The sequence below is a fragment of the Canis aureus genome, chromosome 16 (assembly GCF_053574225.1).
Source record: "Canis aureus isolate CA01 chromosome 16, VMU_Caureus_v.1.0, whole genome shotgun sequence".
Taxonomy (NCBI): Eukaryota; Metazoa; Chordata; class Mammalia; order Carnivora; family Canidae; genus Canis; species Canis aureus.
In genome coordinates, this window is record NC_135626.1 from 26,599,200 (window position 1) to 26,625,265 (window position 26,066).

General features: G+C 39.1%; 1 protein-coding gene across 7 annotated transcripts in view; it reads right to left on the reverse strand.

The window, feature by feature from the left end:
- Positions 1 to 26,066, reverse strand: part of LOC144286226 (uncharacterized) — a 146,534-nt gene that overhangs the window by 37,820 nt on the left and 82,648 nt on the right. For 2 of the 7 annotated variants that reach the window (XM_077852434.1, XM_077852435.1), the window contains one exon: positions 18,070 to 18,337. The exons of 3 other annotated variants lie outside the window; for them this stretch is intronic. In XM_077852434.1, the coding sequence (XP_077708560.1) occupies positions 18,216 to 18,337 (122 nt within the window). In that variant the 3' untranslated portion in view covers positions 18,070 to 18,215. Of the gene's footprint in view, positions 1 to 18,069; positions 18,338 to 20,533; positions 23,377 to 26,066 lie in introns of those variants that run through there. 2 more of the 7 variants (XR_013354286.1, XR_013354285.1) reach the window with 2 other exon arrangements.

Sequence of the window (26,066 nt, forward strand, 5' to 3'; positions counted from 1 at the left end):
GGAGGAAGAGGAAGAAGAAAAACTTCAAATTGCAATATTTATTAAACTCTTCAATGTTACATCAGTTTTCCTCCCACACACCCACTCTGCAGTCTTGATACAAAGACACGTAAAGAGTAGTAATCAAGAATTAAGTTTTTCTTTTTTAAAAACTGTCAAAAGCTTGCTACACCAGCATCCAGCGACAGGAGGAGAAATGTCTCCAGTCTACTACATTCCCGTCCAAGCCAGGTTTTAATTTGTTGAGAAGGGGGAAAAGAGCCTATAAAGATCTTGGCAAAATACAGAGCTGCTAATTTAATCAATTTTAGTAGTTAAGGCAGTGATTTCAAGTGCTAACACAATCTGTTGAAAGAACTAATTTCCAAGGTAGGGGAGATTCATTTATTTCTACTTTTTCTTCCCAGTTTTCCATTCTAAGGGTATGTGGGCAGCCATCATGCACTGAGGAACACCCCTCCCAAGATTTAGGAGGGTTAGGCTCTAAATCAAACCCCGAAGTAGCAGAGAAATGTTCTTGCCTTCTCTCTGGAGAGGATTTTTGAGATGCAAACCTCAATTAATGCAGTAATAGATACCTGCCTGAGAGCACCGGGAGAAATGAAATCATGCTGAACCACAAGAAAAGAGCTGGGTGCCTGTTAAGCATTGTCAGAGAGAGACATACACAGACACAGAGACAGAGAGAAGAGATGCTTTGCCTCTCACCTGAGACTGAAGTCTTCCAATTCTCTTTGCCTCTGTCATTAAATTTCTTTTATAGCGACATAGTGGCACTGTATTTTGACATACAAACATACGTTTCTAAGTCCTGGAAGTTCCTTTATATCCCATTTAAAGCTGTATTATGAAGGACAATTTCTTTGGAGAAGGGCTGCTACAGCAGAAAAGACTTTTTGAGCATGACAAGTCCCAACTCTGAAGCTCTCTAAGCACGGACATTTTGGAAGATATGTAGGTGCCATTTCTGAGACTAAATAAGGTTTACTTGGACTGGAAGATGAAGAGAGAAAATCAAAAGGAAAGAAGGAAGTTTAGACATTAGTGGATTCCTAAGAAAAAGTTCAGGGTCCTTCCCCAGTTCCTCTTATCTGGAATGAGGAAATCAGGGGGTAGAGTAAACCTGTGATGCATCCCCAGAGAGAACCCCGGGAGGTTTTAAGATACCAGAGTCCTCCTCAACCAGAATGGTGAGGGCACAGAAAAAATATCTGTGCCTTGGCAGATGGAACAGATGCAGCCTCAAAGTATCCCTTGGGCTTCAGTGTGGTTGGGGAGAAGCAAAATGCTTTCCACACACCTGAGAGTAATGTAGACTTGAGGCAGGGATTTGGACACCCCATCTAGTTTTCTGCAATCCAGGAATGGTAGAAAAGCATTAAGCAGGGAAAAAGAGTATATGTAGAGAGGCTTTGCAGTCAGGAGAGAGACAAAGGAACAGCCATCAGAGCCAAAGAGAGAGGAATCAGACAGAATGTGTTATATATTTCGGCAGATGCCAGTATGGACTGATGAACAAGGGCAAGACACTACCCATCCCTACTCTGATGCTGTGGCACTATGGTAAGTTCCCAGATCTCAGAGGAAAAGAGCAACCCTAAACTGACTAAGATTTAGTATCTGTCACTTGGCAGAATGCCACTCAAAAGAATAAAAAGAGAAGTCATCTACTTGAAGGAGGGAGACAGAGGAGGGAGACAGAGAGAGAGAGAGAAATTAAGTTTTAGAAAACTGAAGAAAGGTACATTTCTTGTAAATCTGATTCATATTATGAGATTTATGCCAGTTACATGTATCCTATAGAATTTCTAATACATGTATACCACAGATCAAATAGTTTTTAAAAATGTCTTATGCAAATAAAATAAAATAAAATAAAATAAAATAAAATAAAATGTCTTATGCACTAGGCTTTGAATAAGAGTATCATATAGGAAGTATGAAGAAAAGAACATCTTTGCTGTATTCTGATCAATATCATTTTCAGATTGGAATTATAGCTTTATCATATTTCTTTGGGAGTGGGGTAATTATTTTCCTTAGTTTGTTTAAGAATGGATTGACTGATTCATCAAGATTCTAGAAATAACTGAAGGATTATGCTGTACCACCTGCTTACATTAACTGCTCAGTTGGTGGACTGACAGAGTACTGTAATGATTACTTCTCAATTCCTGTGGTGAAGTAATCCCAAATGTCACTATCATCATCTACCTCCCATCAACTTCCACATCTCAGCTATTCTGTGATAACCTGGGATAAAGTCAGTGAGTAGGGGCAAGGATTGTCAGAAATCATAAATTAGACAAACTGTAAGCGTCCTCAAAAGAGCATTTATTTCATTTCTTTTTTCCAAGCAGGTCTGCAGCTCAATCATTCAAGAATGATCACCTATTTTTAAAGTTCCCCAAGGCAGTCAATCTCTAATAACCTATTTCAATATACAATTTACATTATGAAAAGATTCTTCCTTTTAGCAAATCTAAACTTAACCCATCTTCTTTTCTCTCTTCTTAGTGAACTTAATGATCCATCAAATGTTGGATTATGGCTTAAAAATAACATTTATTCTGTTAGAGATGTTGACCCTTTCAGAAAAGGGTTTATAAATTAATGAAGATTTTATAAATTGCTCTCTCAGAGGTAGATCACTGATAGCCAAAGTGGTGATTCTGTGCTGAATAAAAAACTAGTATTTGTGATAGCTGGTCTCTTCTCTGAAGTGCTTTCTTTCTCCCAGAAACTGCTTGTGTAGGGATACACTTACACACAGGACCAGAAAGAGTTTCTTAGTTATGTCAGTTGTGAGAAAGGAAGGAAGAAACAAGAAGAGAAGTGTGAGGCCAGACACCCCATTATTTAACCCAACTGCCACAGAGAATCACTTGATGAGTAGTGACTGTGGTAGGGAAGCCAGACCAGAAGTTTTTGTGTCAAATACCTTCAAGTCCTAAGATCTCAACATGAACCTTGGAAAGGACATTACTCTGAGACAAGGATTTAAGATGAATTATAAAAATGGCATCCCATTCAAGCCTGGTAAGAAAACTGGAAAAAGACTGTTAAGTGATAAAGGTTAAAGGTTGGTATAAAATATAGTAAGGTGGGGCAGGACCTTCAGCCCAGGGCATGATCCTAGAGACCTGGGATCAAGTCCCATGTCAGGCTCCCTGCATGGAGCCTACTTGTGTCTCTGCCTCTGTGTGTGTGTGTCTCTCTCATGAATAAATAAATAAAATCTTTTTTTAAAAAAGGAAGTAAAGTGTACTCAAGTACTTATGGGTTTTGTTTTGCCCAGTGACATTTTTATTACACAAGCAATACTGAAATACATTCTATTTGTAAAAAAAAAAAAAATAGAATTATGACTAAAGTCTCCTTTTGCCACCCCTTCTCCCATCCTATTAGTCTCCCTAGAGAAGGGTCATTATTCTGTGTTTGGGAGATGACTTGCTGCTTCTCTGGCCAGTGTAGCCCCTTTATTGTGGGGTAAGGACAGATGATGAAGCAGATGGTAGGGGTGAGTCAGTATATCCTCTATTCTTAGACACTTACAGGTTCAAGAGAGAATCATTAAACATTTCTTGGGTCAACTAAATCATGATGCAATTAGGAGAAAGAACCTACTATTTTGGCACAAAAGCTTTCATCTTTGAATTTGTAGTATCATTGCTAATTTGTTTCTTTTGGGGTATCTTTACAAAATTTACTTGTTCATTTCTTTGAATATTTTCAAAAGAAGTTTAGAGAAGGTATAGCCAGCCCGACTAATCTGCCATCATTAGCCTGGAAAGTTGTCATTCCATTTCCTGTGTTATCAATCTTCTCATCTCTGGAATATGTAATAATTTCAAAGAGGTCTCCCTATTTCCCTAAGTCCTCATCTACTGGGACACCTGGGTGGCTTAGTGGTTGAGCATCTGCCTTTGGCTCAGGTCGAGATCCCGAGGTCCTGGTACTGAGTCCCACATCAGGCTCCCTCCAGGGAGCCTGCTTCTCTGCCTATGTCTCCGCCTCTCTCTCTCTGTATTGCTCATGAATAAATAAATGAAATCTTTTTAAAAAATCCTCATCTATTCCTTTTTCCCCTCTCAGCTCCTTTCCCTCCAAATTCATCTAAACATAGTTATAAAGTTAAAATCTTGTTATTTTGTCAATCTTCACAGGTTTCCCATTGTCTACAAAATAAACACCCAATTCCTTAGATTGGCACTCCACAATCTGATCTCAATATGTGAATCTACACTTATACCACTCACTACTGAGATAGATTACTGACTGCTAAAGTGATTCTATGCTGAATGAGAAACTAAGATGTGTGGTAGCTGCTGTACTAAATTACTCAAACTTCACTACAACCATTGTCACTGAACATTCTATGGACTATGCCTATCTTAACATTATTACTCCAGCTTTTATCCTACCTGAATTCCCTCCCCTTCATTTATCTGAATTCAATCTGTCCTTCAGAGCAGTGTGCTAGCTCTGCATGTTACACAGAAATGTATTTTACTACATAGAAATTCTCTACCCTTCTGGAGTTACAATTTGATAAGACATTTCAATAGCCATAGAAATGTTCGAATCCTTGGATTTAGCAATCCCATTCCTGAGAATTTATACTTTAATAAACAGAAATAAAAGAAACATTAAGTCCATTATGATACATAAACTTAATAGAATAAGATACAACTATCTTAAATTATAATCAGAAGAACTATATAGCTTATGGAAATGCTGGTCATAAACAGAAAAAGAAGAGAACAAAACTGACTAAATCTGGAATCCTGAGCAGTACCTGGGTGGCTCAGTTGGTTAAATATCTGCCTTTGGCTCAGGTCATGACCTTGGGGTCCTGGGATTGAGCCCTGCATCTATCTGAGCTCCCTGCTCGGTAGGGAATCTATTTCTCCCTCTCTCTCTGCCTCTTCCCTCTTCACCCACCTCCTGCTCGTGCTCTCTTCTCTCTCAAACAAATAAATAAAATCTTATTTTTTTTTATATATCTGGAAACCTGAAAGGAGAACTAAGGAAAAAGAATGTGTGAGGTGGTGAGATAGTGAGAGAGTAGGTGATTCTTTTTCTTTTCTCTGAATTCCCTTGTTGCCATCTTAATGCTGTTCTTATAATAATAATTGTGGTAAAGAATAAGCCATAGTTCAGACTGCATATCTAATCAGAACCATGAGATGAATCTTTTTTCTCTTAATATTCCTTAAAATGATAATAAAGGGATAAAAAATATTATTAAAACACAATAAAGACAGTGACAGGGAGAAGAGCTCTACAAGCTAGGATTAAGTTCATTTTGACCATCACCTGATGGTCTACTATGTGTGCTGGAATTATAGACCGTAAATGACAACATTACAGACAGGAAGAAGGAAGAGATGAAAAAGGATGCACCCTTCCTTTTAAGGATGCTTCTCACTTAAAGGATACTTTCACTTAAATCCTGTTAATCTTAGTCACAAGGCTGCATCTAGTTGCAGGAAAAATGAGAGATATAAACTTTATTCTGCATGGCCACATATCCACTTAAAAATCAAAAGTTCTATTATTAAAGTAGAGGATACAGGGGACAGCTAGTACTCTACCACAAGAACCATCAGCAAACAAGAAATTTCCTCAAATTTTTGGAAATTTGGAAATTTTGGAAACTTCCTCAAATTGATGAAGCAGAATGAAGAATGCAGCAGGAATATGCACTGGAGACTACAGAGGCCAGTATGCCCTGAAGAGGTCTGAGGCTGAAAAACAACTGGACTGTTGCTGAGAAAAAGACAATACAGAGAGTAAGTAAGTTTATATATATATATATATAGTTTATATATATATATGTAATTTATATATATATATATAAACTTATAGCTTACAAGTGATGTAATTCCTCTTCTTTCATATTGGGAAGCCAATATATATAACATGATTTTAGCAAGTCATTGTTTCAATTAGAAATGGTTTCAGGTGAAGTAATGAGGTCTTGTCTAATATTAGTTCAAACTCCTACTATTCAAAAAGTTATCTGCAACAGACAACATGATTATCTACATAGACAATCCCAAACAATGTACAAAGAAACTGCAGGATCTAATGAGTGAGTTTAGAAAGGTTGCAGGATACAAGGTCTATCTATAAAAATATACAAAATTCAAATACACTCGTAATGAGTAATTGAAAATTGAAATATTATAAAGTACCATATTAAATAGCACCAAAAGTGAAATATTTATAGATAGCTATAATAAGAAATGGCCAATATTTGTATGCAGAAAGCTACAAAACACTGATCACAGAAATTAACAAGACCTAAACAAATATAAAGATGTATCACGTTCATAGATTCGAAAATTCAATGTTGTTAAAATGTCAGTTTTCTCCAAATTGATCTATAGATTCAGTGCAATCCCAATTAAAATCTCTGCAGGTTTCTTTTGTAGAAAGTGATAAGCTGATTTTAAAATGTATATGGAAAAAAAAGTACCTAGAATAGCTAAAACAGTTTTGATAAAGAAGAACAAATTTGAAAAACTCATATTACTTGATTTCAAGATTGATTATAAGACTACAGTAATCAATACAGTGTGGTACTGACATAAGGATAGATATAGATCAATGGAACAGAACTGAGAATCCAGAACTAGACTTATACATATATGGTCTATTGCTTTTTCACATAGGTACCAAGATAATTCAATTGTTTTTTTTTTTAAGATTTTATTTATTTTTTTCATGAGAGACAGAGAGAGAGAGGCAGAGACAGGCAGAGGGAGAAGCAGGCTTCATGCAAGGAGCCCAATGTGGGCCTTGTTCCCGGGACTCCAGGATCACACCCTGGGCTGAAGGTGGCGCTAAACTGCTGAGCCACCCAGGGATCCCCAAGATAATTCAATTGTAAAAGAATAGTCTTTTCAACAAATAATTTCAGAATATCCAACATTTACATGCCAAAACAAAAAACAAACAAACAAACAAAAACTGATCTTGACCCATTCCTCATACCATATATAAATATAACTGGAAATGGATTACAAACCTCAATGTAAAGGCTAAAATACAAAGCTTCTAGAAGAAAACGTAAGAGAAAGTCTTGTGACCTTGGGGGTAAGAAAAGATTTCACAGACAGGATATAAAAAAGAATAAATTAGGGATGCTTGGGTGGCTCAGTGATTGAGCATCTGCCTTTGGCTCAGGTCGTGATCCTGGAGCCCTGGGATTGAGTCCCACATCAGGCTTCCTGCATGGAGCCTGTTTCTCCCTCTGCCTATATCTCTGCCTCTCTCTCTTTATGTCTCTCATAAATAAATAAATAAAATATTTTTAAAAGGAAGAAGAAATCATACAATGCTTTAAATTGATAAACTGGACTTCATCAAAATTTTTTTAAATTCTGCTCCATGAAATAAACTGTTAGAAAATAAGACAAACCAAAAAAAAAAAAAAGAAGAAGAAAGAAGAAGAAGAAGAAGAAGAAGAAGAAGAAGAAGAAGAAGAAGAAGGAGAAAGAAAGAAAAAGAAAGACAAACCACAAGAAAAGGCAAGACTGCAAGAAAATATTTGCAAACATATATCTGATAAAAACTTATAGCTGGAATATATAAAGAATGCTTAAAACTTAATAGGTAATTAGACAACCTCCCTACTCTCATCCCACTGATAAAAGAATTGAATACAGAAGAAGATATATAAGTGGTCCACAAATACATATGAAGATGTACTTCATCATAAATCACTAGGTAAAGGAAAGTTTAAGCAATGTGTTAACTACACACTTACTAGAATGGTTAAAATTAAAAAGAAAAAACTGACAATGCCAAGCTCTGGAGAGGATATAGGGCAATGGGGATTCTCATACACTGCTGAATGCAAAGTGGTAGAGCCAGTTTGGACAACAATATGGCAGCTACTGCTAAAGTTAGGCACATACTTACTATACAATGCACTCCTAGGTATTTTCCTAAGAGAAATGAAAATACATTTCCTTACAAAGAACTATTCGCAAATGTATGTACCAGCTTTATTCATAATCACCCCAAATGGGAAACAATCTAAATATCTATCAACTGGGGATGGATTAACAAATTTTGGTACATCCACACAATGAAATACTACTCAGTAATAAAAATGAATGAACTACCAATACATTCAACAACATATATAAGTTTCAAAACACAATATTAAATGATTGGATTCACATTCAAAAGCTATCACACTCAAAGACCCCATTTATATATGACACTCTGGAAAAAGGAAAACCAAAGGGACAGAAATCAGTACAACAGTTGCCAGGTGCTGTGGTTGGAGAGAGGAGATGGACTACAAAAAGGCATGAGGAAACGTTTTGAGGTGATGAAAAGGTTCTATATTTTGGTGGTGACTACATGACTCTATACATTTCTGAAAACTCATCAAAATGTATGCCAAAAAAAGAGTTAATTCTGCTCTGGTAAATTATGTCCCAATAAACCTAATTCCAAAAATTAATTTTACAGACTGCACAATTGGTATCGCATGGGAATTTATTAAAAATGTTGAACCCTCGGAACACCTGGGTGGCTCAGGGTTGAGCATCTGCCTTCAGCTCAGGGCATGATCCCAGGTCCAGGGAATGAGTTCCACATCAGGCTCCCTTCAGGAAGCCTGCTTCTCTCTCTGCCTATGTCTCTGCCTCTCCATCTCTCATGAATAAATAAATAAAATCTTTTTTTTTAAAAAATGTTGAACCTTGAACCCCATTTCACACCTATTATTTATTGTAAGTCAGTTTCTCAGGATACAGATTCTGAAATTCGCATGTAGGAGGTTATTGAGGGGTGATCTGGGGGAAAGAGAAGTAGGACTGCATTGAAGGAGAACTTGACCTGCAATGTAATCATAACAGAAACCTCAGCTGAGTCTACAGTAAGCTCTGGAGCTAGAGTAGCACATATAATGGTTATTGATTTAGGGCATATCCTGCACCTGTAGAATGCCATACCATTTTCACTGTGAACTGGTGTTTCACTTGTAAATCTATTTCAACATTCTATCAGTCTAGATGTCTCTGGATGGCATGGATGTGACAGGACCACTAGATCTCATGGTAAAATGCCTATTACCACATTCATACTTTCTGCTTGTGCAGAGCCTCAAAGTCAGTCAGAGGTGAGATATTAAAGCCCTCTCAGGTCTTTTTTAAGCATCTACACAGCTCTGCATATGCATGTAGTCTTCTAGATTTGAAGGAGTATCTTAGAGCTCTTAAGAGAGATCTACAGGGGCACCTGGGTGGCTCAGTCAGTTGAGTATCCAACTCCTGATTTTGGCTCAGGTCCTGATCTCGGGGACATAAGATGGAGCTCTGCATCAAACTTCACACTCAGTGGGGAGTCTGCTGAAGATTCTCTCTCTCCTGTCCCTCTGCCTCCCCCACTCCAACTCTCTCAAAATAATCTTTTATAAAAAGTTAGCTACAAACTTCCCATGTTCATCTTTCCTTTTAAGTTTTTTGGTTGGACTCTTATAGCCCCACCTTCTTCTTCCTCTTCTTTTTTAAAGTAATCTCTTTTTTATTTATTTTTATATATTTTTATTTTTTATTGGTGTTCAATTTACTAACATACAGAATAACACCCAGTGCCCATCACCCATTCACTCCCACCCCCCGCCCTCCTCCCCTTCTACCACCCCTAGTTCGTTTCCCAGAGTTAGCAGTCTTTACGTTCTGTCTCTCTTTCTGATATTTCCCACACATTTCTTCTCCCTTCCCTTATAGTAATCTCTTTTTTAAAGTAGGGCCTGGGCTCATGACCCCAAGATCAAGAGTCTCATGCTCTTGATAAGCCACCCAGGTGCCCTTAGCCCCAACTTCTAACATCGCATTGGAGAGCTATAGTCTTAAACAATTGCCACTGGTTTTTTTTTTTCCACTGATTTTTTTGATAAATGTCCTGAGGACAGTAGTCTGCACAGAGAAAGTTCTCAAGCAAATCAAATAAAGACAAGTTCTGAAAATTGAGCTTTTCAGAAAGCCACGAGACAAGTTTAATAGTCACAATTCTCTGGGAATGGGTCTCTTACAGACCTGCAAACCCATTCTGTCCTCTCCGGCAGGTTTCAGTTTTCACAGATATAGCAGTTGCAATGCCATTAATTTTCAAGGCCACTGCAGGGCAAGCAAAGTAGGGATGGGATTAAGGCAAGTTAAAATACCATAAAGTTTATCAAGTTTGTACTGAATTTAGCCGTTTTTCTGAGTAAACTTTATTCAGATTGTTGCAAGCCATTTGTTAATTTCCAGTGTTCTGAACAAGCGGATTTTGTCAGTTTTTTCTCGTGTTCTTGTTGCTTTTACAGAAAAGGATTTTCAAAGAACTTTACTCTGAAATTCTGAAAGTCAGCCTGGAACATAGGTTTGGGTTGAGTGAGAGGTGCCAGTGTAACAAAAGTAGATAACATGGCAGTATAGGCCATGCTGCTAGATCTGCTGATCTTATGCCATAATGAACAGCTCTGGCCACGTGGTCACTTGATCAAATACTTGGTGTCTACTATGCCAATAGCTGGCCAGGAACTGTTTTGAATGGTGTACAGTTCTTTTGTTGCAGGTGGCCTGGCCTTACTCCAGAGCCCTACATGTATCAATTGTGATTTTCCTTTTGGAGCCGACATAAACTTCACATGATGCATCTTCTCATTGTAGATTCTCTTATACCATAGACTATATGGGTCACATGGCCCAAGAAGTAGGGCTGCTTGCACTGCAGCTTGGACTGCTCTGGAGCCCTTTCTAGCTCCAGGCCTCATTAAAACTGGCAGACTTCCTTGTCACTTGGTAAAGTGTAAAGCAATATTGCCAATTGTGTTATATGCTGCTCCCAAACCCACAGACCTGTCAGACATTATGCTTCCTTCGGAGTGGTAAAATTTGCAAGATGGAATAATTTGACCTTTACTTTCAAAAGGATGTCCCAACATGCCTGAAACTACTAGTCCCCAAAAAACTTCACTACTGTTGTGGCAGGGCCCTGAATCTTTGTAGAACCTCTGAAACACATGTGTCTTACCCAGGCATCCAACAAGTGTTTGTATTTTTTTGCTTATCTAGTCCAAATAATACAATGTCATCAGTAAAGTAGACCACTGTAATGTTCAGCAAAATGTCTAGATGTCAAGGTTCTTTTAGACTTTATTATGGCAGACACTAGGATAGTTAGCATAGCACTAGGCAAGACTTTAAATGTATACCGTAGTCTATCCCATGTGACTGTGAACTTCTTCCAGATAGGGATGGATAAGAATGCATTTATCAGATTAATGGCTAATACCATGTACTAAAGCCATGTCCATCTACTCTGACAAAAATACCACTTCTAAGACAGCAACTATAATTGGTGCTATAACAGGTGAGTTTTTCGTCCTTCAAAGTTCTATCTGGCATTCTTGTTTGGGTCTGGTAAGTAAATAGGCAAACCTTACTATTGCATTTAAGTCTTTTTTGTTTGTTTGTTTTTGTTTTTTGTTTTGTTTTGTTTTGTTTTTTTGCATTTAAGTCTTTAAGACTGGCTTTCATCTCTGCCATTATCCCATAGGTGCAATGTTATTTTTCATTTATTGTCTTGGATGGGCAGAATGGAACAGTTTCAGAGGCTTTACTCAACCTTTCTCACTATAATAGCATTTATCCAACAGGAAAAAGAACAAATTGTTGGGAAAGGGAATCTGCCATGAGTTCTGAATATCCCTGACAATTTTGTTGGGTATTCCAAGACCTATGCCAAGGTCTCAACTTCTGTCTATCCAGGAGATTTCTCAAGAGTTTTGTTTGCAACAAGGAACTTTGAGACATGAGCTAATATCTCCCACCAGGACAAAGAATAGGTTTGCATACTGCTTATTATAGTAATGGTAGATTCCCCAAACTCAGTGATCTCCTGTAACAAAACCCACTGCATACAGGTATTCATCTGGACCTTCCACATTGCCCCCTTGGGAGTTGAAAAGCAAGGGGAACTGAGATAAATATGCTGCTCATGCTGTTTGCTTACTGTGCTATAATAAAGTCCTTTGTTTCTGACTCAGGAGTCTCATATACTATCAGCATCCATGGAACAATAACAGGTTGATTTATTAGCTTGTAAGAAAAGTAAAATCCATTCCCTGACAGCAATATAGAGGTTCTGCTAACTCTAAAGTACATTCATCTTTTCTGGCATTATATAGAATATCCACTCTAATATGCCCCACTTTGCTTAGCCTTTTGATCCCTTCCTCCATCATTTGCCATGATAGTTCTAGCATTTCCACTTCACATAGAGTGGACCATCAGTCTTCAGGCTGCCAAGAGGCAACCAAGCAGCTTAAAAGAATCATTTCTAATGATCTAAAGATGTCTAACAGGTGTTAAATCTTGTATCATGGGATAGTGGTCCCATACGGATAAACTGTTATCCAACTTTATTTAATGATCTTTGATCCAGCAATCCCATAGTCTGTTTCCCAGAATTGGGAAAGTCAACTTGGGAAAGTCAACTTGGGAAAACTTGTTGACTTGATTCTAGACATTGGCTTTTTAGCCAGGAGAAGAAATGGGAATAGATCCTATGAAGAGCATGAATTGTCCTAAAGAGAGAATCTCCAAGAATCTTCAAGACAGGAGAGCGCTATCCTTTAGCAGAGAGAAATAAACTACTTCTGTAGGCTCAAAGGATTCAGAGGAATTTTTAGTGCATTGACCCAAAGGATTTTGAGTTCATTGATCCAGAGGTCCTCATTCCAAATCTCAGGGGCCCACTCCTTGCCAATCAATCCTTGCCACTCTTTGCCCTGACTTTTGTACAGCAGATCAGACATGACAGAGAATCCCGTTTTCTTTGGAACTCTGCTACTTCTAAAATAATTAAGTCCTGCTCCAGTACCTGCCTTTTCTGCCCTCCAGCTATAGGCAATGAGAGTCTCTTTGTATGCTGCAAAGGAGAGCCTCTGGTTTCACACTTCATCTTACATAGGTGATTAATGACCTCAGCCTTCCACTATTTTTCTTTAATGCATTAGTAGCTAGAAGAAATGGCCATCCAATTCCAAAGTTCTTATATAATTATGTCTCTTGAAGCCCTCACATGACCCTCCATTACATCCGTTCCTGCCAGTCTTCTATCCTAGATCCCCACTGGTGGAGTTTTAATAATTACACCACAACCATTTGCCAAGGGTCAATGCCTAAACCAGTGATCAGGTCTTCACTGTAAACTGGCTGTTGGATGAAGCAGCTTTAAAATCCTATTTTAGTGTCTGCTTCTCATGATGTCTCCCTGTATCAACTGCCATAAATTGGATTCTCTGGGAATAAGACTCTTAGACTCTGAGAGTTACATGCAAGCAGTTTATTTGGGAGTGCTATAAGGTTAGAGTTGCCATATAAAATATAAGATACCCAGGTAAGTTTGAATTTCAGATAAACAACAAATAAGGCAATATTTGGGACAAGCTTATATTAAAAATTATTCTTGTTTATCTCGAATTCAAATTTAACTGGGCGTTCTGTACTTATATTTGCTAAATCTGGCAACTCTATCTTAGGGAACAACACCTATGAGAGGTGAAGAAGCAGGCTTGTGAAGGGGGAGAAGTTGAACTATGAAGAATTTGCAAGAGAGACTTCTGCTAACTCTGTAGGGTGCCCTCCAAGGGCTCTCTGCCTTGAAAAAGGAGGGCAAAACTTTATTTCTTCACATCAACCAACCATTGGATGTTGGTTGCCCCACGGCAGTGGTTATGATCTTGGGTGACGTAGCATCTGGATATTTGCTACTTTATCTGCCTCGAGCATTGTCCACCCCCTTCAAATACCCACTTCCATGACTTGATCTCTCACTTCCTGTATTTATTTAAATGATACCTTCTCAGTAAAGCCTTCTTGACCTATTTAAACACATTGCCTCCATGTGCGATACTCCCTGTTCTCCCTCTCCTGCTTTATTAACAGATGTACCACCATCTTATACATTATGTATTTTATGTATTTCTTTGTTTATGATTTGCCTCTTCTCTAGTATGTAAACTCACGACTGCTTATTCATGAGGAATTTTTGTCTGTTTTATGCACTGCTATTTCCTCAGGACCTAAAGCAGCCTGATATATAGTTGGTCCTCATTAAATATGGAAATGCAAAACTCATAGACAGAGAGAGGGAGAGAGGGATAGAGGAGAGAAAAAGATGGGGATGGAGAGATGAGGAAAGAGGGAGAGGCAGAGAGGGGAAGAGAGATTGATTTTAATGATTTGGCTCATGTAACTGTGGGGGCTCAAAAATCTGAAGTTTATAGGGCAAGCTGGCAGGCTGGAAACTCAGATAAGAGTTGATGTTGCAGCCTTGAGTCCAAATTCCAAAAGTTGGAAACTCAGACAGGGTTTCTATGTTGTAATCTTGAGGAGAATTCCTTCTTCAAGAAACCTGTCTTGGGGCACCTGGCTGGCTCAGTTGGTAGAGCATGCAACTCTGTACCTCAGGGTCATGAGCTCAGACCTCACGTTGGGTGTGGAGCCTACTTAAAAAGAGTAAGGAAAAAAGGAAAAGAAAAGAAACCTCAGTTTTTGCTTTTAAGATGTTCAATTCATTAGATGAGACCCATACACATTATAGAGAGTAATCTGATTTAAAGTCTGCTAAAAATAAACACTAATCACATCTAAAAAAATACCTTCACAGTAACATCAAGACTAGTGTTTGACCAAACAACTGGGTACCCTGACCTAGCCAACTGACACATAAAATTAACCATCACAGTACAAAAAAGAAAAAAATAATAAAGATACACAATCCCTGCTCTTGAGGGGGGTACGAAGAACAGGTAAATACAGAGGACTGAGGCAAATGCTATCCTACAGAGGCACAAAGAAAGTTCTGTGGAAGGGTAGAATTTTTGGTGGGGGTCAGCTGGGAAGACTTCGACTAAGGAAACATAGAGGCTTGAAAATGCTTGGCACATTTGGTAAATGTCCTGAGTCCTCAGTAAGTCAATCCTTACAACCATAGCATCTACCTCCTGTACCTTCAATTCAATGTTAACAGTATGCTCCCTTAATTTGTTCATTATATTTGTTTTTACACATATAAGTCTTGTTTCCCTATTCCTGAGAGAAGGCACGGACCACATATTATAATTTTTTTTAATCCTTCGTAACTCTCAGTTCATAGAAAGTACTTCAAATTGTATCTAATTAAAGTACGTGCCTAAGGGACTGGCCTGGACTTGACCCCCAGGACCAGGAATGGGCTCATGATCCAGCCGTGGCCACTCTCCCTTCAGAACATCCAAAGCTTGGATATGCAGCTTTTCCTATGGATATATAAGCCACCCCACATCTTTCTAATAAATTTATTTCTTCCTTATTTGGCCAGAGAACCCTAAGTAGTATACTCTTGTCATTCAGACCATATAACAAAACACCAGTGTATATCTGGTAGCAGCTAAATGCATATAGAGATAAAGTGTCCAAGAAGAAATAAACAGTTAATCTTAGCTTGTCAATTGAGGCATAGCATACAAAGTTAGTTATTCATTCACAGAGCATGTTTTTGGGGTTATATTACACAAATGATTGCATTGTGCTAGGTCTGGAGGAGATACAAATATGAAAAATGTGTAGTCTTTGCTGGCAGGAGCCTGTAATCTAGTAGGTAAGAAAAAGATGCCCCAAATTTTAAAATTTTATTAATTATAGGAGCAGGCTTTTTTATAGTCTAGGCTTATTCTGTTGCAAGTAGCAGCAACCAATTCACACTGGCTTAAGCAATAAAGGAGATTTATTTGCTCATACAACTAGAAGGATGCAGTAGACTGAGGGATTCAAAATTGTTAGGTTCTCTCAAACACACACGCACACACGTGCATCAAGGCACCTCTTAACACCATGTAAGTGTTTTGACCCAGAAAAAGGAGAGAACTTCTTTTTCCTCACTTCTATAAATGTAGATACAGGGAAAGACTCTGCTTGGTCTGCTTTGGTCATATGTCCCCATTCCCCACCAATCTTTAAGGTCAAAGCAGTAGGTTGTTCAATCAGCAATGGTGAGTATATGTTACTCCTGGTCCGGTATAATGGGGTACTGTATTGGTGTCTACACCAGCGTTACATGTTTGGGAGATGAAAAGAAGTAGAGGTAGATTCTGTTACTGAAGATAGTGGAAACGGATGCTGGGCACACAAAACAAATGTCCATTATAAGTGTCAGGAAAATGACTTAAAGCACTTAGGGGTTTAGAGCAAGGAAAGAACACTCAGTTTTAGGGTGCTCAGTGAAGAATTCTTGAAAGAGGGATCTTGGACCTGAGCATTAAAAGATAGGATTTTAGAAGGTAGAGAAGGCAAGGAGGTAAAGGAAGGATCATTTTTAAAAAGGCATTGCAAGAAAGTACAAGGCTGGTTTGGGGTGTGTTTCCATTTGGTGGATTCCAGAAGCTTCTCATGGGAATTGAATGAATGAATAAGTATAGTGGGGTTCACTCTGGTCTAAACACAGCTCAGGAGTCTCAGGAGTTGGGACTTGCCAGGAATCTGGTTAGATGAGAAACTGAGCAGCTTCCTGGAAAAAAATTACACAAACTCTGCCTAATAACCACATCATGGGGCATCAGTCTTGGAGAGGATTCACCAGCTAGACCCCAAGATCTGACCTTTACTGCTCACTTGCTTGTAGGCACTGAATTCTGTCTCACGTTTTTCCTTAAGCTCTTCTTTTCAGCTTATCTCTTAGTTCAGGCAAAAGACCTGAGGGGCATAGCATTCCTTGATGGAAATTTAAACTACCCCTCAACCAATAATAACTGCCCAGACAAAGAGTTCTTCTAGCCAGCCCAGCCACCCAGACCAGTTTCAATTCATGCCTGCATAGATGGACCATGGAGTGACCCATGAAGTAATGACAGTTCATTCCTTTTACCGCTTATAATACTAAAATCTCCACCCAAGGAGGAGCAAAGCCTATTTAGATACACACAATGTATGCATAAGTATGTTGCCTTAAGGTGTATGTGACACCTTATGCCCACTTCTACACATGATGACAAGGCTCCCCTACATAAATATTCATCCTAACCCCAAATAAAAGAAACCCATTCACCCTTACTCAGGTGAGGGCTGGAAGTTATCCCAGCTCATGGTTTTGGAAGTTAATCCCTGTGATCTCTTTATGTGCTGTAAATAAAGTTTCCTTTGTGTGACAACTCACCTGGTGTAGTTTCCATCTGTCACTCACCAAGCAGAGAACTCATGTTAGTTTGGTTACAAGGGGGATTTGTATTTTTTATAATTGCTGATTTTTAACTAGATTTTGTTCATTGAAAAAGGAGGGCATGTATTCTAACAGTTCAAAGAGGTATTCAATGAAAAACACTTCTTCCTTCTTTCCCAGTTCTTTCGTGAGAGAGGGAGTGATTTTGAGTTCATATTAGGGGCCACTGTTAACATTAGATCTTCCTTCTAGCCCAGCCAATAAGCCCACAGTTAAATGCATTTGGAGAGAGGGAGTGAGGGAGTCCAAAGTTAAAAGTGGAAGATCTATGTTCACTAAAATCTCTGAAATAATATGGTTAAGATGGTCATTGGGACAGTGTGGATCCCCTGGTATCAGAGTGTAGTTCAAATGATGAGAATGTATTCTGCCTACCTGAGTAGAAACCCACAGGGCTATGACACTAGAAAAGTTCCAGAGGTAGAGTAAGGCTTTGACAAATCAAAGCTCCCAGCTCACTGGTGACTTGAATAGTGCAGGTTCAGGCCTGAGGTTCTGATGACACCAGCACCAATGACTTTTTTTTTTAAGATTTATTTATTTATTCATGAGCGACACAGAGAGAGAGAGAGAGACAGAGAGACAGAGACAGAGAGACAGAGACACAGGCAGAGGGAGAAGCGGGCTCCATGCAGGGAGCCTGATGTGGGGCTCGATCCCGGGTCTCCAGGATCACACCCTAGGCCAAAGGCAGACAAAAAACTGCTGCACCACTGGGGCTGCCCAGCACCAATGACTTTTAAGCAGGGAGAGCAGCAAAAGAAGGAAGCAAAAGAAAGCAGCTCAGAGACAAGGTATCTGTGGACTTCCTCATCTTTAATGGTGCATGGTGACATAAGAAGGTGTCCTCCAAGTGTGGTGGTTGAGATTCTGGATTCTAGAGTTGTCTTTTTCCAGCATTTGGATTCACTACTTCCTATTGGTACCTACTCCACAGGGAGTTATGAGGATTTGTTCATGTAACGTATCTTAACAGTGTAACCCACGGCTGGTTTATGGTAATCTTTACTGTTATTTTCTTTCTTTCTTTCTTCCTTTCTTTTTCTTCCTTTCTCTTCCTGAACTGAGATATAATTGACATATAATATTACATTAGTTTTAGGTATGCAACATAGTAATTTGATATTTGTATACACTGTGAAATGATCAATCTTTAGTGTTACTATTCTTACAAAGGGGCTCATCAGGATGAGCAGCAGCTCAGCAGATGAGCATGCACTCAGCAGATAGCCCTAGTGAAAACAATAGAGCCAAAGAAAAGAAAAAGAACCTCAGAAATAATAGGGGTCTTTGCATCAGGGGGGATGGGGCTGAGCTAGAAGAATGTTGTTTATTTTTGTGAGGGGAAGTCCATTGTTTTTACTCCCTTGCCTCTGAGTCTGCAGGAGACACAAGTTTCAGGTCAAACAGGGAGTGAAGCTAGAATTCACAGATTTTGAATGCTTATCCGAGAAGCTTGGATTTCATTCAAAGGATTATAAAGAACAATTGAAGAAAACTGTATTAAGATTAATACAGAGTTCTATACAAATAAGTCATTAAAAGGGGAAGCTCCAAGAAAGAGAGACTAATTAGAGGATTATTACCAGAGACTGTGGGAGACAACATAAAGAGCCAAAATAGAATAGTACCATTAAGAATGAAAATGAAGGGACAGATGTGAAAGAAACACTTGATGTTAAAACTATCCCAGGATATATAAAGCATCTGCTTCCCCAAGTCTTCAACGTGTCACAGTCCAAATCCTAGAATTTTAAAAACTATGTAAACCAGAACTTTGCTATATGTAACCCAATAATCCACTGGATTTTTTTCATTGTTTGTATATATTGTTTTAAATAAGTAAAAATTTTTTCAAGATCAAATTTCTAATTATTTTATTGAACACCACATTAAATGATGATGCTCTAGCACAGATATCTTAACTGATTTTCTTTCCTCAGATCATTTTACACTTGTAGATTTTAAACTATTTTACCATCTGCTGAGCCATTATAAATCAAATAAATTATTAATAAAGTTAATAGTAAGTGGCAAATGTGATTTTCTACAAAACATCATTATTTCTGTTGTTAACAAGTGTCCATTTCTAACATCAGTGGTTTATTTCCTTTCATACTGCCTTAAAATATTTATTCTTCATTGTTTAAAAAAAGGAAACAACAGGCCCCAAAAGTCACTTGCCCTCAGGATAGCAAAATAAGATTTTTTAAAAAGATTTTATTTATTTATTTGACACAGACAGAGAGAGAAAATAAGCAAGGAGGAATAAACAGACTCTTTGCTGAGCAAGGAGCCCAATGCAGGACTTGATCCCAGTACCTGGAGATCATGACCTGAGCTAAATTAAAGGCAGATGCTTAACCAACTGAGCCATTTAGGGGCCCAGCAAAATGAGATTTTATCTGCAGTTTCTACCTCTCTCAGGGACATAACCCTTAATCAATTTAGAATTTCCTGATCAATGCTAGTGAGGTAATCTGCACAATAGATCCCTGCCATTCCCTCCAAGAAAGGTGATCTTGCCTGAAGCAATCCATTCTATAAAAACCTCCTGTTTGGGGATGTTTGGGTGGCTCTGCAGTTAAGTGTCTGCTTTCAGCTCAGGTCCTGATCCTGGAGACCCAGGATCCAGTCCTATGTTGGGCTCCCTGCATGGAGCCTGCTTCTCCCTCTGCCTGTGTTTCTGCCTTTCTCTGTGTGTCTCTCATGAATAAATAAAATCTTAAAACAAACAAACAAAGAAAACCCTCCTGTTTTGTACAGCTTCTAGAAGCCCCTTGCTATTTCCTAGATGGAATGCTGCCTGATTCATAAATCACTTAATAAAGCCAATTGGAAGGGGTGGAGCAAGATGGTGGAGGAGTAGGGTCCTCAACTCACCTGACCCCACCAACTTACCTAGATTACTTTCAAACCATCCTGAAAACCTACAAATTCAACCTAAGATTTAAAGAGAGAACAACTGGGACCATACGGAGAGAAGGGTTTTTGCTTCTAACAAGGTAGGAAGGCGGAAAAAATAAAAGAAAAAAGAATCAAGTGGGGAAAGGGCCCCGCAAGGAGCCAGTCTAAGGCCGGGTGGCGGAAGCCTCTGGGACTGGAAAGCCCAGCCCCAGAGAGGCAGGAACTTTAAAAAATCCACACCGGACAGAAAGGCGCTTAGCAGGGAAATTGAGCAGAACTGCAGGAGGGGCAGTGAAGCCTCCAGTTTCCCAGAATCACTAATAGAGGAAGTGTGCCCCGGGGAAAAACACACCAGACTGTGGGCCGATCCTGGTAAAGGGCTGGAGCACGCACCCGGCAGGGTATCAGGAGAAGCCGATCAGTCAGGCGGGGGCTTCAGACAGAGGGGTCTGTGCCCTGCTGCCCTGGGGAGCCTCAGCCCTGGGAGTGCGATTCCAGCAACACAGGCCCCAGCCAGACCCCAGGGCGTCATGCAGATACAGCCTGCGATCCTGCGTTCCCCCAGGACAGGCGGAGGCGAGGAGGGCACAGGACAGCGAGGATTCTCCTGCTGTGGGGCACCCCCTAGCTGTGCAGATCAGCTGAGCATCTAGGCCAGTGTGGACTGGGAGACTGCGGTAGTTACTGCAGGAGCTGACTCCAGAGCTGGAGAGATGGCCACCACCAGTGGTGTTATTCCTCCTTGTTTCATCATATGCCTGGGCGAGGCAGGGTTGCCAGGGAACAGAGGCCTCACAGGATGAACAGCTCCCACTGAACCTGGCACCTGGCAGGGGGTGGAGCATCTCCCGCAGGTGCTCACACCTAAGAATCAACACAGCAGGCCCCTCCCCCAGAAGACCAGCTGGAAGAACAAGGGAAGAGCCAGTTCTTGACTGAGCAGCAGCAGCACTGGAAAGCTCTAGGGGAAGTTGAGGGATATACAGTATATAGAACTAGAGGGTATCCCTCCTATTTTATTTTCTTCCTTTTTCCAATACAACTCATTTTTATATCAGACTGTAAATTTCCAATTTTTTTTCTCTTTTCCCACCTTAACTACAATATATTACTACCTCTTCATTTTTAAGATTCTTACTTTTTGACTTTCATATTTCTACAATTACAAGTCCTAGATATATTTTCCACTTCTAAATTCCCTTCAACATACTTAATTTTCAGAGATATACAAGATATTTTTTGTTTGTTTTGTGTTTTTTGTTTTCTCTGCCTCATTTACTTCTACAATGGCAGAAGTTAATACCTTCTAAAAACATGACCAGCATGCACCCTGAACCAAGTGGTATACTGTGCTGGTTCCTTCTCTGAGATTCCTCATTCCCATTCTGCCCACATCTTTTATCTCATTTGTGCTTTGGTGGTCAATGTTGGGGCCTTCTACAGGTAATTCTGGTTTATATAAATTTGGGACTGAGCATCTTCTAACTTACAGAACTTAATATACTCAGAACCAAGAGGATCACCCTCGAGAACCCCTCAGGTAGACTACATTCTTCCTCCACTACAACTTTGTCACAACCACCATCTCCCAGTACCCCCCGTTTTTTTAGACCCCCCCTTTTTTTCTTTTTTTAAAATCTTTTTTCTTTTTTTAAAATCTTTTTTCTTTTTTTTTTTCTCTTCTTCTTTGGGATTCTTGGCCTTTTATTTTTTACTACTTTGTTTTTAAAGTTTGTTTTTCACTTTAGTGGTCCTTTTGTTTTATTTCTTTCTCATCTTTGTTTTCAATTTCTGGTCTCTGAGCTCAGCAGAATCATCTAGGGTGAAATTTACTTAGGTCGTGGTTGATATTCTTGACTCAGCCCACTCATACAGCCACTCTACACTGAGGAAAATGACTAGAAAGAAGAACTCACCACAAAAGAAAAAATCAGAAACAGTACTCTGCCACAGAGTTACAGAATTTGGATTACAGTTTGATGTCAGAAAGCCAATTCAGAACCACAATTATAAAGCTACTGGTGGCTCTGGAAAAAAGCATAAAGGAATCAAGAGACTTCATGAGTGCAGAATTTAGATCTAATCAGGCCGAAATTAAAAATCAATTAAATGAGATGCAATCCAAACTGGAGGTCCTAATGACCAAGGTTAATGAAGTAGAAGAAAGAGTGAGTGACACAGAAGACAAGTTGATGGCAAGGAAAGAAGCTGAGGAAAAAAGAGAAAAACAAAAGACCATGAGGAAAGGTTAAGGGAAATAAATGATAGCCTCAGAAGGAAAAATCTACATATAATTGAGGTTCCAGAGAATGCCGAGAGGGACAGAGGGACAGAAAGCATATTTGAACAAATCCTAGCTGAGAACTTCCCTAATTTGGGGAGGGAAACAGGTATTCAGATCCAGGAAATAGAAAGGTCCCCCCGCCCCCATCAATAAAAACCATTCAACACCTCGACATTTAATAGTAAAACTTGCAAATTCCAAAGATAAAGAGAAATCCTTAAAGCAGCAAGAGACAAGAGATCCCTAACTTATATGGGGAGAAATATTAGATTAATAGCAGACCTCTCCACAGAGACTTGGCAGGCCAGAAAGGGCTAGCAGGATATATTCAGGGTACTAAATGAGAAGAACATGTAGCCAAGAATATTATATCCAGCAAGGCTCTCATTCAGAATAGAAGGAGAGATAAAGAGCTTCCAAGATAGGCAGAAACTGAAAGAATATGTGACCACCAAACCAGCTCTGCAAGAAATATTAAGGGAGACCCTGTAAAAGAAAGAGGAAGCCCAAAGACATAAGCCACAAAAACAGGGACTGAATAGGTATTACAATGACACTAAATTCATATCTTTCAATAGTAACTCTGAATGTGAATGGGTTAAATGATCCCATCAAAAGACGCAGGGTTTCAGACTGGATAAAAAAGCAAGACCCGTCTATTTGCCGTCTACAAGAGACTCATTTTAGACCTAAGGACACCTCCAGCCTGAAAATGAAAGGTTGGAGAATCATTTACCATTCAAATGGTCCTCAAAAGAAACCTGGGGTAGCAATCCTTGTATCAGATAAATTAAAGTTTATCCCAAAGACTATAGTAAGAGATGAAGAGGGACACTATATCATACTTAAAGGATCTATCCAACAAGAAGACCTAACAATCGTGAATATTTATGCCTCTAATGTAGGAGCTGCCAAGTATATCAATCAATTAATAACCAAATTAAAGACATACTTAGATAATAATACACTAACAGTAGGAGACTTCAACATGGCATTTTCTGTACATGACAGATCTTCACAACACATAAGCACAACATCACCAAAGAAACAAGAGCTTTAAATGATATACACTGGACCAGATGGATTTCACAGATGTATACAGAACTTTGCAACTGAATACACATTCTTCTCAAGTGCACGTGGAACTTTCTCTAGAATAGACCACATACTGGGTCACAATTCGGTCTTAACTGATACCAAAAGATTGGGATTGTCTCCTGCATATTTTCAGACCACAATGCTTTGAAACTTGAACTCAATCACAAGAAGTTTGGAAGAAACTCAAACATGTGGAGGTTAAAGAGCATCCTGCTAAAAGATGAGTGGGTCAACCAGGAAATTAGAGAAGAATTTAAAAGATTCATGAAAATGAAGATACAACAAGATATTCAAAATTTCTGGGATACAGAAAAAGCAGTACTAAAAGGGAAATACATTGCAATACAAGCATCCCTCAAAAAACTGGAAAAAACTCAAATACACAAGCTAACCTTGCACCTAAAGGAACTGGATAAAGAACAGCAAATAAAACCTACACCAAGCAGAAGAGAATTTAATAAGGATTCGAGCTGAACTCAATGAAATAGAGACCAGAAGAACTATAGAACAGATCAATAAAACCAGGAGTTGGTTCTTTGAAAGAATTAACAAGATAGATAAACCATTAGCCAGTTCCTTAAAAAGAAAAAAGATTCAAATTAATAAAAAAAGGAATGAAAAAGGAGCAATCACAACCAATACCAAGGAAATACAAATGATTTTAAAAACATATTATGAGCAGCTATTCACCAATAAATTAGGCCAATTTCATCTAGAAGAAATGGACGCATTTCTGGAAAACCACAAACTATCAAAACTGGAACAGGAAGAAATAGAAAACCTGAACAGGCCAATAACCAGTGAAGAAATTGAAGCAGTCATCAAAAACCTCCCAAGAACCAAAAGTCCAGGGCCAGATGGCTTCCCAGGGGAATTCTATCAAACGTTTAAAGAAAAAACAATACCTATTCTACTAAAGCTGTTCCAAAAGATAGAAAGGGACAGAATACTTCCAAACTCGTTTTACGAGGCCAGCATCACCTTAATTCCAAAACCAGATAAAGACCCCACCAAAAAGGAGAATTATAGACCAATATCCCTGATAAACACAGATGCAAACATTCTCAACAAGATACTAGCCAATTGATCCAACAGTACATTAAGAAGATTATTCACCCTGACCAAGTGGGATTTATGCCTGGGATGCAAGGCTGGTTCAACACTCATAAAGCAATCAACGTGATAGATCATATCAACAAGGGAAAAAACAAGAACCATATGATCCTCTCAATAGATGCAGAGAAAGCATTTGACAAAATACAGCATCCATTTCTGATCAAAACTCTTCAGAGTGTAGGGATACAGGGAACATTCCTCATCATCTTAAAAGCTATCTACGAAAAGCCCACAGCAAATATCATTCTCAAAGGGGAAACACTGGGAGCCTTTCCTCTAAGATCAGGAACACGACAGGGATGTCAACTCTCACCACTGCTATTCAACATAGTACTAGAAATCCTGGCCTCAGCAATCAGGCAACAAAAAGAAATAAAAGACATTCAAATTGGCAAAGAAGAAGTCAAACACTCCCTCTTTGCAAATGATATGATACCGTACATATAAAACCCAAAAGACTCCACCCCATGATTGCTAGAACTCGTACAGCAATTTGGCAATGTGGCAGGATACAAAAATCAATGCCCAGAAATCAGTGGCTTTTTTTTTGTTTAAGACTCCATTCGTTTATTCATGAGAGACACACACACACAGAGAGAGGCAGAGACACAGGCAGAGGGAGAAGCAGGCTCCATGCAAGGAGCCCAACACGGGACTCGATCCCGGGACTCCAGGATCGCCCCCCAGGCTGAAGGCAGGCGCCAAACTGCTGAGCCACCCAGGGATCCTGGCATTTCTATACACTAACAATGAGATTGAAGAAAGAGAAATTAAGGAATCAATCCCATTTACAAGTGCACCCAAAAGCATAAGATACCTAGGAATAAACGTAACCAAAGAGGTAAAGGATTTATACCCTAACAACTACAGAAAACTTCTGAAAGAAACTGAGGAAGACACAAAGAGATGGAAAAATATTCCATGCTCATGAATTGGAAAAATTAATATTGTGAAAATGTCAATGCTACCCAGGACAATTTACACATTCAATGCAATCCCTATAAAAATACCATGGACTTTTTTCAGAGAGTTGGAACAAATAATCTCAAGATTTGTGTGGAATCAGAAATGACCCCAAATAGTCAGGGAATACTGAAAAAGAAAACCAGAGCTGTGGGCATCACAATGCCAGATTTCAAGTTGTGCTACAAAGCTGTGATCGTCAAGATAGTGTGGTACTGGCACAAAAACAGACACATAGATCAATGGAACAGAATAGAGAACCCAGAAATGGGCCCTCAACTCTATGGTAAACTAATATTCGACAAAGCAGGAAAGACTATCCACTGGAAAAAGGACAGTCTCTTCAATAAATAGTGCTGGGAAAACTGGACAGCCACGTGCAGAAGAATGAAACTAGACCATTCTCTTACACCAGACACAAAGA